At 38.1% G+C, this 15,208-nt stretch overlaps 1 protein-coding gene across 3 annotated transcripts in view; it reads right to left on the bottom strand.

Annotated features, from left to right (window-relative positions):
- Window positions 1-15,208, bottom strand: part of MAP4K3 (mitogen-activated protein kinase kinase kinase kinase 3) — a 66,841-nt gene that overhangs the window by 32,740 nt on the left and 18,893 nt on the right. For 2 of the 3 annotated variants that reach the window (XM_048296762.1, XM_048296763.1), the window contains exons 6-15: window positions 15,015-15,062; window positions 12,916-12,958; window positions 12,193-12,265; window positions 9,727-9,858; window positions 9,369-9,431; window positions 9,206-9,287; window positions 8,993-9,103; window positions 4,705-4,780; window positions 3,675-3,733; window positions 1,018-1,080 (exon numbers count right to left, since the gene is read on the bottom strand). In XM_048296762.1, coding sequence (XP_048152719.1) covers window positions 1,018-1,080; window positions 3,675-3,733; window positions 4,705-4,780; window positions 8,993-9,103; window positions 9,206-9,287; window positions 9,369-9,431; window positions 9,727-9,858; window positions 12,193-12,265; window positions 12,916-12,958; window positions 15,015-15,062 — 750 coding nt within the window. The remainder of the gene's footprint in view (window positions 1-1,017; window positions 1,081-3,674; window positions 3,734-4,704; window positions 4,781-8,992; window positions 9,104-9,205; window positions 9,288-9,368; window positions 9,432-9,726; window positions 9,859-12,192; window positions 12,266-12,915; window positions 12,959-15,014; window positions 15,063-15,208) is intronic. The other variant, XM_048296765.1, reaches the window with a different exon arrangement.

Below are 15,208 nucleotides of genomic sequence, written 5' to 3'. Positions count from 1 at the left end.
ATCTAAGCTACTGATTTTAAAACAGTTTGTGAAACATTCTCGTAAATATGCAATACAGAAAATTCCTTCCAAGAAAGGCAAAGACAGTCTAAGCTTTCACTAACTATGTTTCTGGCAGATTCAAGTCACACCAAGCCAACAGACGGCATAACAAACAAAGAAACAAAAAAAACCACTAAAAAACAAAATAAATAACAAAAAATTATCACATAAACCCCAAGACATTCTCAAACACCCCAGTTTTCCCATCTTCCTCTTGGAGCACCTATATTAAACATCTCACAAATCTAAGAAAATTAGTAGATTAATGCTCTTCATTTAGTACAGAATGCTGCTTCCTTTTTTCCAACAGTTTGTCCAAGACTTGGATGCATTACCCATCTAACTACACAAAGAGCAGAGACATAAGAATACTCACTTCCTACAGTGATTTCTACAGTGTGATGCTAACAACCAAATGTTTTAGCAGTGCAGCAACAAAAAATTTGGAATATGTATCAGACTTTATATGATGCCAAATACCATTGAAAACAGTTATGAGCCCACTTTCTGTTATTTCTATTAAGTGTATACTCATTCTGTAACATAATTACCATCTGGAGAATTCAGAGACTTACACTTATATATTTTATATCTTGCATGGGATCACTTAAAGGAACTACCAGACAAAAATACAAAGAAAATGTTTCTTCTATTTTCAATCACCCTCCAAAAAACGAACAAATTATGCACAGTATGGCAGTAAAGAAATGAGAATGAATGCATTAACACTAAGCCCCTTCTGTAAGAGCAATTCAAGTAAATATGAATACAGGTTAAATACTGTCACAATGCTGCACATACTGAGAATTTCTTTCTACACTACAGAAATACACATACAGACTAATAGTTACATTGAATGGTTTTCACACAGATGAAAACACCACTACTACAACAACAGGACAAAACATGAGCTTTCAAAAAGGAAAACAAGGACCAAACTAACACTGACAAAGAAAGGCATAAGATGAAAAATACCAGGTTAGATCTTGCAGTGTAGTATATGTCTTCTGAATTGTCCAAAAAATCGCTACTGTCAGGCTGTTCATTAGATAGAGATCAAGAAAAGCGAGTTATTTATATTGTGACTGAAAGCCAGGTGCACATAAATGTAAATTTTCTTGCTAAAAAAAAAAAAAAAGATACTGTTAGTTGAAACTCAAAACCATGTTAAGACAGTTCTTGGGATGGGGGCAAAACACAGCTAAGGGAATGGTCACATTACCAAACACCAAAATGATGAATTATTGCTCATCAGCTGAGCTGTGGTAATGTGTGACAAACTGTCCCAGTAAGAGTCCAGTTCAGTATCTCAGTGCAGCACAGACCATAACTCCTCATGCTGCAGGGGTCCAGTCCTTTGTGCACTCACACACATAAGTAACTGAGTGTAAGTGTAAACATGCTTGGTGAGACAGAAGTAAAAGCATCAGAACTGCTTTAATGAAAACAGATCCCCACTGTTACTGCTAGAGGAAGACACAGGCATCTCTTGCTCCCACTTCCATTTCAAAGACTTTCTCTGCCAGAGCAGGTAAATTACTACAAATTTCTCCCACAGACTGGTTTGTGCTGAGGCTCTTTGCTAAAGCATCCATTCTTTGAATAGGTCACTTGTTTGCAATCTGCCATGCCAATTTAAAATGTCCACTGGTTCTACAGCTAATCTATACCTGTATGCTTTTAATTTGGTCTCTGGACCCAACATCATTATTTTTGAAATCACAAATCTGTTTTATCTGGGAAGAACATATCAGGTCTGCATGCTTCCTTCTGACATAAAGCACAGAGCAGTTAATTTTCCTCTTCAGAAAGATCCAAACAAACAGTTATAGATGCTCCCTACAGACAGGGAGATGAGGCAAGTTCTTTGGACAGGTTTCAAATATGAAACATCTGACCAGAACAGACAACACTAATATATTTTCTTATCAGAAGAATTAATCTGGATGGTTCAAGTCCCTTCACCAAGCAGCAAGGGCTTCTGAGATTCCAAAGTGCAAAGGTCCTGACTGCTAACACACAGTGTAGGAAAAGGCTTGGATTCCTCGCTTCCAACAACACCTGTCAAAGAAGTGCTCTCAAAAGCTGTGCTTTAACCCCCTTAGAAAATCCCTCTCCAGTTTAGCAACTCAAGTTCCTAAGGTGCAATAAAAGCACCACTGCCCCATGGAGTTATCCATTATGGTTTGTATATTCAGCAACTGATAAAAAGAAAGAAATGGGAAAAGTATTTTTAAAACTTCAGCCTCCCCCCTGACATCCTTTTGCAATTATGGTTGTGTGTGTATAAATAAAATTCTTAATGAACAAAAGCATGATAATTTCAACAATACAATGCTTCCAACTGCATTTTCTTTACAATCCAGACCATGCAACAGGGAAGCAAACACAGGATAACCTGGAATCAGCTCAAAAATAATTTTGAGTTAAATGATGGGTTTAGGGTAGAAGCACTGCCTTCATTATCATATTTAATAAAAACTTACATAACCAGGGCTCCTAAATGATACAGTTATGTCACGGTCTAAGTAACACATCTGAAATACTTCTCTAAATCCCACATGTGATTTGGTCAGCTGTTCTCCTCCATCTCAAACAGGCACCAGAAACTGAGGCTCTCTGTCCAGCCAGTTCTGAGGACGAGCCTGGTTAAATACAACCTCATACAGCCAGAGTATGCTGACCCACTACCAAAGGGCAAAGCACTTGGAAGGATTATTTCAGTACAACTACAGAGCACCACAAGGAAGTCTGTGTCAGAAATCCGACTCACATGTGGTTTGTAGACTACAGAAGTACATTCCTAAGTACACACCCTTCCAAAAACCAACTCAGAGCAAAGCCACTGTCCCTCCCACCTATCTACTAAGCCAACTTTTTCTCTGTAACACCTGCCTTAGGAAAACAAAATGAACACACAAGTCTGCAGTGAGGAAGCAAAGGAGTGTATTTTTGTCCAGGAATGTGAAGAAACTGCCCAAGTGCACAAATGTGGAAATCAACAGTCTCCAGAGAAGAGAGGAAGCTACTGCAATTGTGTGTGACACAGCACAGACACCTTTTCCCCCACAGCTTGAGTTCTTACACCCCTTGTACTGATGGGCCCACAGGAAGAAATCACTGGCAATATACCTTGGCAGAAAGTATCAGCTGCCAGACTCAGCATGGCTCATCTGTGACAGAGAGCCACAGAAGGATTTTTCAGAGAGGAAATTCTTTTAAAATGCATTGTACCTCTCCCCCCAAGCTCTCAATTTTATTATTTCCATTGTCAATACAAGAATGAGGGAGAAAAACAGTTGAGTACACACAGGAATTAATTAAAAAAACAACTCTGTAAATAAAGGGAATGCTATACTGGGCAGTGAGGTACAAAGGATATAGGTAACCTGCAACACAAAGGGCTGTTGCTTAGCACATACAGCACACCTGGCAGAAACCACAAATACAGAGGTTTGCTACATACAGTGAGTGTAATGGCACCAAAAAACCACTGTTACAACTTGTCAGTAAAATCACTAACAAGTTCAGTAGTACCAAGGAAGCATGCTATACATCTTGGATTTCTCCTCCTCCACAGATATTTGTAGGGAATAATGTGTAGTGCATAGCTCATGCCGCTTGTTACTCACAAATTCATGATGGGGCTCTGTCTCTTTCCTCAAGGGTGGATCAAACTTTACTTGGCCAACTAAAGGGGAGAAAATAAAAACAAGAAGTTGGACTGTAGTTAGACAAAGACTTAGCTTCAAAGGCTAACAAAAAAGAAAAAAATCAGTTTAATGAGTGTATCATACCCTCACTGACAGAAACTTGTGACACATGGACATACCAAACTTGTGCCTGCTAGAAACTAATGGGCCCAGAAAGTAGTCTTTATCACAAAGGCAGCCCAATCACCACTTGCCTCCCCTACTCATTAGAAGGAACAGGAAAACCACTGAGCAAATAGGGCAGTGAAGTGTCCTCTTTAGAGGTGCAATTTTTAGCTGTAATTTTTAGAAAAAAACTAGCCATGGTGTGAATTCACTGTTGGATCTGTTCTTCTGGGAGACTCACTAGCACTAAAGAGTGCTGAATGATGTTTGGAGTGACTTACCACAACAACTCTTTGGCAGGACTTCTTGAACACTCCTACTCTCAATTTTACCTTAAGAGAAGACAGCTAAAGCTCTGAGTACTGCTCTGAATTAATTCAAGCAAAAGAATTACTACAACTAGGGGGATGGAGTCTGCTTTTAATGGCCAGTGATCAATCTCCTCCCTTCCTGACCTCTATGGGATTGTTTCAATTCAAAAGCAAATCCAAGCTACTGAATTAAGGAAGAAAAAATAATCCTTTGCCATTGTTACCCAGCTGAATCTGGCATTGGTCTGAATATCCTTGCTGGAGCAACACATGAAACTATGTCAATCAGCTCTCAGAAGAGCTCAGGCTGTGTCTTGTTCAATTAAGATGAAGCAATAATCATCTTTGCTGTAGTGCTGGCAAAGAGTGTATCCAAATATTTTAAAGAACCTATATCCTTAAGTGAAAGAGCCTAAGTTTTCATTTTCCTATGCATCATTAAAAATGCTTCTATATATATCAGATACCCAAAATACCAGCTGAAATAATATCAATGATTAAATACATCATATTGTCACATTACACATGCTTACAGTTTATTTCGGAGCGTGTTTTTTCTTCTCTCCCATTTCTACTTGTTGAATGAATTCTGTGAGGCACAACAAGAGGCTAGAAGGGAAGAATAAAATATTTCAATACCAAAACACACTCACTTGAAACCCTGTAGTGTGTAACAGTTTTTAGCAGGCTTCTTGAGCGTAATATTAAAAAAAAAGAAATCAAGTGAAAGCTAAATGTAAAGACTGCATGCAATTTTTTATATATTAAAGTTAAAATTATTTGGAGACATTTTAACTGTTGAGTGCCTTCAATATAAGGGGTTTTAGAACACTGCATTTGAACAAATAAAGCTAATGCTAGCCAGCATTTGTCTTTGCTCACAGAGCATTTCATTTTTCACCATTCAGTTTAAGGCTATTGGTAGTTTTTAAAATAAGCAGTAAGTCTAAATCTGACTTACTGGCAGATTTCATTCCATTAGATACCGAAATCACTTTCCCAGCTTCTAACTAAAATTGATTCCTAAAATGTCATCAGTTACATTATTTAAGCAGATGAGAAACCTGCCTGAGGTTTTCAAAGCTGAATAGACAGGAGTATTCCTGGTACTCCTGTGCTGTGTGGCAAGAGAGATAGCAAAACTTCTACAAATTCACCTTCATATTTATATTCCACTTCTATTTTTTCCCTGAATTTCCATTTACTTCTCTACAGGAAGAAGTGTTCTGTGCTTTAAAACCTGGCTTTCTTTTTTTCCCCTCTGTTGGATTTCCTCTCTTCTTTCTAACATGCACCACTGCAAGTTCTCTCAGAAATGTGGGGGCATTGTCCACCCTTGTTCACTGCCTCAAGGTCCATGGTGAGCATCTTTGCAGGTGAATCACCCTTCTGTATGCTTTTGTTACCAAGATTGTTGTTGCTGTACTATCACAGTCATGAATAGCTCAGAAACAGTTCATTCCTCAAATACTACCTGAAAACATAATTTCCCTTCTCCCCTTTTCCTCACACAATACTTTCTTGCTTCCTATTAGGATCCAACACACATACATGGTGTTTCACCTCCCATTTTTGTTCACTTTGCTCTTCCTCGAAACTGGAGAGACTTACAGATTGTGGGTGTGTATTTTCTCCTACATATCTCAGCAGCAGTTTTTCTGTTTCTCACAGCTTGTGTCAATCCTTCCTTTCCACAGTTCCATTTGGTCTATTGTGCACTCTTTGAGCTTCGAAAATGGTTTGCTACAGCATGTCAAGGTTTGATCTGATACTGCATGCCGAAAGGCTACTCATTTATAATCTTTTATTAAGAGGCACTGCCTGGTTGTGTATGATGTGTGTGCATCTGTAATGCCAGCACCCAGCTGTAACGCCAGGAGCCCAGCAGGAGGTATTTTCACCTTTGCAGCAATACTGTGCGAGCACCTGCACCCTGACACAGATGTCTGTGGTTGCACTATAGACAGAGCCTGTCCTCCAGTCACCTTCTCCATGACCACAGAATTACATTCAGGATCAAATCTTCATCTCTCAGTCATGAGGACAAAGTCCTCAAGTCACCTTGAAATACCTGCACTGACAACAGGCTGACACCAACACCTGACATCTGAGCTGTGCAGGAGGACAAAGGAATGTAGGTTAACTTCCTGACACAAATGCCAGTTGGGCACAATTTCCATCATGGCACAGATCTCAAAAGCAATCTTATCCCCAAAACTTGCAGTGTGCTACGCATAAAACACGAGCAGTTTCCTCTTTGCAGCCTTTTCAGCTAATATCACATCCATCCTGAGAATCACTGTCACAGAAAAGGGAAGAACAGGCAATTGTCAACATCTCCTAAGTCCAGAGTCCCAACCAGAGATCCTGTCCATGACTGAACGGGAAATTAAGTGAAGCCCTCCATGAGCTGGGATAGAGAAATATGCTGGAAATGTCAGTTTCAGATACTGTTGTCAAACAAGTAACAACTGCACGAACAGAAGAACCTTTTTGATTATACCCAAATGATGCCATCATGGTTTTTTGTTTTCACACATTAAACACTTCACCTTTGAGTTCAGAATGATTTAAAGATGTAGTAGGGTACTCTTCAGAGTGGTGGCAAATTCAGATCAACTTCTCAGCTCTGCAGACTATCCAAGCAGTAACAGATCGCATCCCCCTAAAAGCAGCACAGGCCAAGTGAAGACCTGTCACCACAGTGGGCAGCAGACTTCCCTTCAAAGACCACTGACAGAAAAGCTCTCTAGTCTCCAAAAAAGAAAAACAACCCATCAAAAAACCCCAAAACATTACCACCACCAGTCAAAAAAATCAATAGCTCTAGACAAACTGGGGAATAGGTCTGAGGCTTTAGATTCTCAATGGTGTTTTTGTACTGTGTTATGTTGTACTACATTTTATCACTTCTTTTGATTTTTGCTGGATGCATTCAGGCACTTGTGACAAGTACAGGACTGGCCAATCCCTAAATTAACATCTCCAGCTGCCTCTATGAGCAAGAAAGTTACGGAGCAAGTTAAATTGTGCATAACATACACTTCTTATTCCACTCATTTTATTATATGGAAAGACCACAATGCCAATGACTGCTTTGCCTTGGTGAGATTCTTCATCTGAAATACAAAACTTGCTCAATTTCTCCCCAGACAAGGCACAGTTTTTGCTCCTGATACCACACTTCATTATGGGATAATTGATATGCCATACAGTAGAAAACAGAAGAGCCCTCTTAATGCTAAGTCACAAGGGACATGTAAGAGTGAACACTATTTTGTAAGCTACCAGTAATTATCAGTAAAATGCAGACTGGTACTCCATGCAAGAGGAGAAGAGAAAGTCTCCACCTGAGCAGCCCAAAATGAAGGTCAAGAGTCCTACTAAAAAGATACACCAGTGACACAGGGAAATGGTACATGGTTTCAGCACAATCTCCCAGGAAAGCCTGGGAGGGAAGCCTCACAGAGCTGAGCAGCTCACTCACAGGAAGCACACTACCTTTCTTCTTACAGCAGCTCATGAAAGCTTTGGTTTTCTGCTTTCCACAGAAACAACACCTGAAGGGCCTCAGAGCTCTCACTCATCAATGAGCAGAGAGAGAACTAAAGGACACTCATGAGCTTATGGTGAGAAGATCCAAGTTACTCAGTGCTGACTCCATCAGGAATCAGACACCTTTCTCTTAAGTGACCTGAAAGCCAACCACATCAAGGGATTTCTTGTATTTGACTTAATTCTTTTTTATCAGAAAAATCTATTAAATGTGCTCCACTGTGTGCATTTGCTTCGAAAAGTTTTGACTATTATTCCATCCTTATGCCTTCATCTCTTTCTATCTCTTTTGGAAAATATGCAAGCACTGCACTCCATAACATAAAATATTATCTATTTCACTTTGGCTTCTTTCCACACTTTTTATTTTAGCTTTTAAGATAGACTTGGTGCAAGTCAACTTGTCTTTGCTGTTCAAGGGGCTAAAAGCTCATTTAACTTGTAAAATCTGAAAATTAGTCTCTTAAATTAGTTGCCTCGTTTAAGCTTCTTTTACTTTGAAGGCATTTTTAAACTAGTTTACCCATTAAAAATCACCAAAAAAATGCAATTCAAGAATCAGTGGCATTTGTGTTAAAAGGATTACATTTTTTCTTCAAAAAAAAGGGAACTGTAAACATTGGGGAAGTATTTGCTAACATGCAGTAAAGTATGAAGACAGGATGAAGTAACAGAATATCTGTTTTCTCTTCTGTATTAAACACTTCAGTCCTGTGCTCTTTATCATCTTACATAAGCAGGCTACTTTTTCCCAGCTGTTTGAGCAGAAAATCAGAAACTCTTTGATGAAACTGTAAGTGAAATCAAGTTTCAGAATATTCTAAGATGGAAAAATACAATCTGCAAAAAACACACATCAAACCATTTGACAAAAACATTACAGGATCATTCTCTCCTACACAGGTATAAAATCATTTTTATGAATGCTTTCTTTGCAGATGGAAACATAACTCCATAAAGAAACATACAGCAGAATGCATGACAGAACTCAGGACTGGAGAAGCAGACCACATTTACTGTTCCAAAATTGTTGAACAACAATAAACAAAATTTTGAAGTATCTAAATCTCTTTCTCTTTGAGCTTCCCTTTCCAAAAATATAATGATTTTTGCTAAGTGCCTGTATGTGTGACAGAGCAGCACAACCAAAAGTAAAAGCAACCCTTGAGACTATTTCCAGATTACAAAAAAATCCTGGGGCTCAATAAATCACAATAGTTTAGTTTTGCTGGCAAAAAAACCCCCTTAATTAAAACATATTCCTACCTCAGGATCATCATCATCAAAATCATGGTAAGTGGAATGATCAGGATTATTCATTTTATCCAGAAGTTCAATGGCAAGACTTCGATTTAATGGCTGGGTAACAAAGGGATGCTGAAAGACAGAGGGAAACACGGAGATTAAAATTCCAGCTGCTCACATTAAGCACATTTTAATTTTATAACTTTAAAAAAACCCTCATACATAAATTTATACCTGTAGCAACTTTTCAGCTGTAGGTCTTTTTTTAGGATTTTTTGTAAGTGCCATTTTCACAAAATGATGGAAACTATTGGACCTGTAAAACAAAGTGTTAAACATTAAAATCAATTTCCCAGTAAAGTACCTTCATTAACTACTGAAACAGAGAAGTACTTACCATTTCATTTTGTCCTTTAATTTAGGAGGCTGGAAGTTGCTTTTTGTCATTAGAAAAAGTGCTCTGAAAAAAAAGAACAACAGCATTTCTGTGGTTATGCTGCAATAGATACATGAGATAAATTATTAAACACTTTATTTAATAGGCAGGAAGAAGCCATATCAGTTTAAGAGACTCAACCAGGACATTATACACTTATGCACCAGAAAGAGTTGTTATAATTTCTGTCCTGTTCACTCAGAACACTCAGCCCAGTACCCTGCAGGACATCCAAAACCCACAAGAACACACAGTCATCTCTTCAAATGGATTATTTAATTAGCTGCATTTACCCACCAAACTAAAACCCCTTACCAACCTCATTGGATGTAGGTCAAACATTGGAGGCTGAAGTTCAGCAAGCTCTATTGCAGTTATTCCAACTGCCCACAGATCACAGAGCTGGTTATAGCCACCTTTCCTTTCTACTGCAGCAACTTCTGGTGCCATCCTAAATGGTAAAAGACATTTTTAGGTAAACTTCTCACCATAAACATTCTTCTGTACACATGAGTTTAGTATTCTCTTCCTTAACACTCTCAATCTACAAAGTCACAGTATATATAGATATACACACACCTAAGTGTGTGTGTAAAAAATTATGCAATGTACACCTGAAGTTTCCCTCAGTCATCATCTAGTAACTAATAGGCAGTTTCTAAAATGGTCATTTAGGAGTAAGTGGATGAAATCAATCTGTCTCAGACTAAATACTACTCAACAACCAAAGAGCCTGAAGTATAATTATTCAGCTACAATAAAATCCACATAATATCCAAATTTACATATTGCCTAGAAAGTGATCCACTGACTTAGAAGAAAAGAATTCTAACAAGAGAAGTAGTAATAAAATGTCAGCTTTCTTGCATCCTGAAAGCATGAGACTCATCGTCACCGCTGTATAGAGCACTCCTTGTTTGTAAAGTCTGTCTCACTCATGTCAGCTGACCTCTTTTAAGTCAACAAAGTGGTTTCACATTCTCAGGTGGCAAAAATGAACAAACATAACTGGCACATAAACAGGAATACCTAAAGGAAATTATTCACTTGGAATTGTCATGTGTTTTGAACAGCCAAAGTGAATTATGAATTTGATTGTCCTATGTAGCCCTACGAGGTGGCCAACATGTTAGTATTTCTTAGCTTTGAGCTTTATCAGTCCAGATCACCTGAAAAGTAGCACCAAATAACTCAATAAATGTAACACAGACAAAGTCACTTAGAGAGCACTCCAGTAAATCAGCAAGCAGCATCTCAGCTGATGCATTATTCAAATACAGGTATCCTGTGGTCACAGCACCAAGTCTGCCAGAGCTCAAAAAGTGTTTGGACAATGCTCTCAGGCACATGGTGTGACACTTGAGCATGTCCCTGTGCAGGGCCAAGAGCTGGACTCAATGATCCTTGTGAGTCCCTTCCAATCTGTATCTGTAGATCTGAAAACATCAGCAGCTTTGGTGGTAGAACTTACTTCAAGCCTGCATAACTAAACTATATTTAGATACATTTTTTCCAGAGTTCATTAAAAATCCCAATCATTCTAAATCAAAAAGGAAGCTTACCATAGCAGAGGGGAAACATGGGCAAAACATTTAAATAGGAGGGTTACTAGCACTGCAGTTCACCTGCCCTGAGACACATCTAGATCTAATGACCACTAAAACCTTCACGTGGCCTGCTTCAACTAAATTTTTCTTCTCTGCAATCTCAAAAATTTTGCTTCTTTACTTCTGCTCTCAAATCTCTCAGAAGCTCTGCAAAGAACTGAAGCTTTTTGTCAGCATTAACCTATGTAATGCTTTTGAAGTTATTATTTAAGGTTATTTGAGAAGCCTGGCGCAATTTGAAAGTTACAGGCAAGGACTGAGGTCACCCAGACACCTTGGGAAAGAGACACAAACCAATCACAAAATCATGACTGATGGGTTTTTGTGTTATTCTGAAAGGGAAGTGAAGCCTTGCTGTGAAGAAGAATGCTAAAAATACTGTGCTTGGCTATTTCAAGTCAATACTTGAACATTGGGGTTTTTTCATTATATATATTTTTATCTTGCACCTACTATGTCAGACTACAGAATTTTAATATGTCTGTGAAATATACAACAAAAGTGCTATTTTACAGTGGAGAATGTGTCTCATTTACTTCAAGGTGAAAGGGAAAAACCACTTCCAGCAGGAAAAGGATAAAATGAAAGACAGAACTTCCGATAAGAAAAATTATACACACTAGTTTAATGGGGGAAGAATAGAGATGCAGTACAGACAGAACTGTATCACAGAATTCAAACAGTTCAAGTAAATAAGGGGAAAAATGGCTTAGAGAAACAGTTCACAAGTGGCAGAAGTCTGTGGATCTGTGAAGACAAATGAAACTCATCAACTGAAAAGTTGCAGAAAACCTGTATCTAGGTTGCAGGGGAAGAAACATAAAATGACAAAACGGAAAATCAGGGAATAAAAGATCAAAGTTAAAAACAAGCAAAATTGCTGCTAGTTTTTAAGTTTTACTGAATTAAGATAAATTAGTCAATGGTGATGGCACTACCCAGCCTTTTAATTTTTCAGAGCATTAAAGCCTTTTCTCTGACACTCAGCTAGTTCAGGATTTGGAATAAGTAACACAGATACGATCACCAGAAAGTCTGACACAGCCTTTAGTGGTTAGTCTACCCAGGAAGGGACAGAGCATGCTTTTGTCACAATTTTTCAACAATATGTGTTACCATTATATTAATGGTCAATATCAATGTTATATTACATTAATGGTCAAGTAAAATACAGTTACCAATATGGGGTGCCAATGAATGATTTCCTTTTGGCAATTGTAGCTGTTATCTGTGCAGATACTCCAAAATCAGCTATTAAAAAAAAAAAAAGGCAAAAACAAAATGACAGTTAACAAGTGATTTGATGTAATTAATTGTTAATGAACACAAGTTTGGTTTCCCCACTGTTAAGAGGTTCTTACATATACTGGAAATATTTAACAAAAGATAAATAACAAAAGCAAATAACAGAAACTTGGTGTGTCTCAGATACCATTGGTCAGCTCGCCTCAGTCACCTGCCAAACATGCACACAAATGTCCCTCATCCACACAAGGAAGAACAGGCTGGCACAGAAGACCTAACAGGTACATGCAGTGTTTTAATATGGTAAAACACCTCATTTTGTGTTATCAAAGAGATTCTTTCAGATAAGCTTTCAAGGTACATTTCACATTTAAAGACTCTGGATGGTAGATTTTATTAAAAATTTATAAAACTCTGTGATTTTTTACTTTTCCCTTACAATATCAGGTCTTTTACCTCGCAGTTCCAAAATTACTCCAACCCATCCTCAGATACTAACTGGATGGTTTAGTTAGATACTACCAGCAAGATAAAAAGAATTCTGGTATTCACTAATTCCTTACATGAACCATCACCTCATTAAACAAAACAGAGCATGCTGCTTCTTAGACCACATAAAAATACTAATTTTTAAGCACTAAGATGTATTAACTCACCTAATTTTACATGTCCATTATCCGTTAAAAGAATGTTTGCTCCCTTTAAAAAAGAAAGGTTTACTTGAATTAAAACATGTCAATTCCTTCAAAACCACATTAAAAAAGGAAATACGTGAGATCTTACAGCAAATTAGGGGCCAAAGACAAAGCCAGGATTGTGTTCAATAAACCTGCAGCCTTATCAAGGAAATGTCTGTGAAATTAGCAAGTTGCCATTCTGTTATTAAAGAAACTCCTTGGATATACAGTGTTTTTCATTAATTTTTAGTTTAGCCTATGGTACTACAGAGTTTGCATTGCACACAAAACCTCTCAATAAACAGTATTTGCCTGTGCTGATAAATTCTTACTTTTTTCTATTTACAATGACTCAAAGGAAACAGGAACTCAAAAGGTCAAAGTGGAAACAATTTTATTTTCTTTTCATAAGTAGGAGCTCATTTTGTCTTGTTTGAGAGCCATGCTTACAATTATAGCCTAAGGACCTGCCTAAATAATCAAGCATTTAGCAAAGCTACTTCCGTCCTTATGCAACAGAGCATTCCGCTAGTGCTGGATTTGGAGAGGTCGTTTTTGTGTGGCTGTGTGTACCACTCACTTCAGCTCAATAATCAAAATTAACCCAAAGCAGAGTGTTTGTATTACAAAATTACAAGATAAAAGGACTGAAAACAAACCTGATGTGAAGACTGAAACCAGGTATAGGTTGAGCTGAGTAAAGGTTAAAGCTGGCTAAACACAGCTCCAAATGTCAGCACTGCACTGCCCATCAGGCATATGGAAAGGCAGCAGAGATGAACCTCCAAAAACGTGTGTTTTTACAGATTATGGCTTTTCCCAGAGCAGGAAAAGTCAGGCCTGCAATAAAACACAGCTAACTTGGCCCATGCTGCACAAGTACAGTTAATGAGCTTGGCAAACAGTGTAACAGCCCTGCTTACATGCTCTTGACCTTTTTCACCTTTCAAGCTAACAGGACAGGTACTCCAAACATGTAACTTAGCTACTGAGAGAAGCAAACACAATTCAGCAGTCAGGCAATCTGCAGATGAAGATAGTACTTTTCCATACTCATGAGAACAGCTTTATTTAAAAAAAAAATTCCTCTCAATGTAAGCACCGTAAGCATTTTTTATCAGCACAGTTCTGCTTGGAAGAAGTATCTGTGCACTGTATCCTTACAAGCATTCTATAAAGTATAATGGGAAACATTCAATTTGGGTGCCTGAAGTAATCTTTCATTCAGAAATTACTTTCGTGATTGCTCAAAACCCAAATATTCTTCTGCAACCATTGAGAACAACTTGGAATCAGGCTGCATGAAGGCAACTACAGTTGAAGCTGCTGGGGAAAAAAGAAAGCAAAACCAGCCAAACCAGCAGCATGCAACAACACAAAAGAATATGATGATTTACTGTCAGATTTCCAGAAGGAAGCTTGCCAGGTTTGGAAAGACTAGGCAGTAAAACTTCAGGAACAAAAAGTCAACAGGAAGCACCAGAAGGAAACTATAACAGAGTGTAAGAGTTTGAACAAGCCACTTTTGGTATAGCTTTGCTGAGATGGAGATTTAAGTAAGTCAGTACTAATAGCCTGATTTGCAGCACCCTCTCTATTTTTAGCATGCGAGGGAGGGGACAGAAGTAGTCTCCAAGAACCGCACAGAACAGCAGCCGCTGCCCTGCAATCTGCTCACCAAGATGCAAGAAGCCAAAGCTGGTTCAAAAAGAAGGGGATATTGAGCTCCCTGGAAAAGCTATGGAAAGAGCAAACCTTTCTTTTGCACAGAGACTGCACCCTGATAGCCATCTGAACACATACTGCTCTGGACACCAGCTGATGCCTAAATTTTACAGCACTGGTCCACATAAACAGTATGTGTGGCTCCAAGGAAAAGAACAAACTATTTCCTTGGATGTATTTTAAAGAAAGATTTTTTTTTTCCCCCTTGGGCAGAAACTTTTATTTCATTCTAATAGATTAAAACCCCCTACATATTCAGAAATATACTGAAAATTGATACGTAACAGTAAAGACCACTGGAGGTGATGTAGCCTATTTTAAAAGTACCAAAAACCCCTTCTGTTTTTACTTACCTTTATATCTCTGTGCATTTTTCCTTTACTGTGAAGATAATATAGTCCCTGCATAAAATATTTAAATAGTCATTTAGTCCAACATTTTTCATTTGACATACATTTCTTGCTCAATTAGCACATATATTTAGGATCCAATTCAATCCTCTAAATGACTTACTGACTGAAGAACATTTTTATATTCCAGTGTAACC

This window comes from Corvus hawaiiensis, chromosome 3 (assembly GCF_020740725.1).
Source record: "Corvus hawaiiensis isolate bCorHaw1 chromosome 3, bCorHaw1.pri.cur, whole genome shotgun sequence".
Classification (NCBI taxonomy): domain Eukaryota; kingdom Metazoa; phylum Chordata; class Aves; order Passeriformes; family Corvidae; genus Corvus; species Corvus hawaiiensis.
This window is presented reverse-complemented; position numbering and strand designations above follow the sequence as displayed.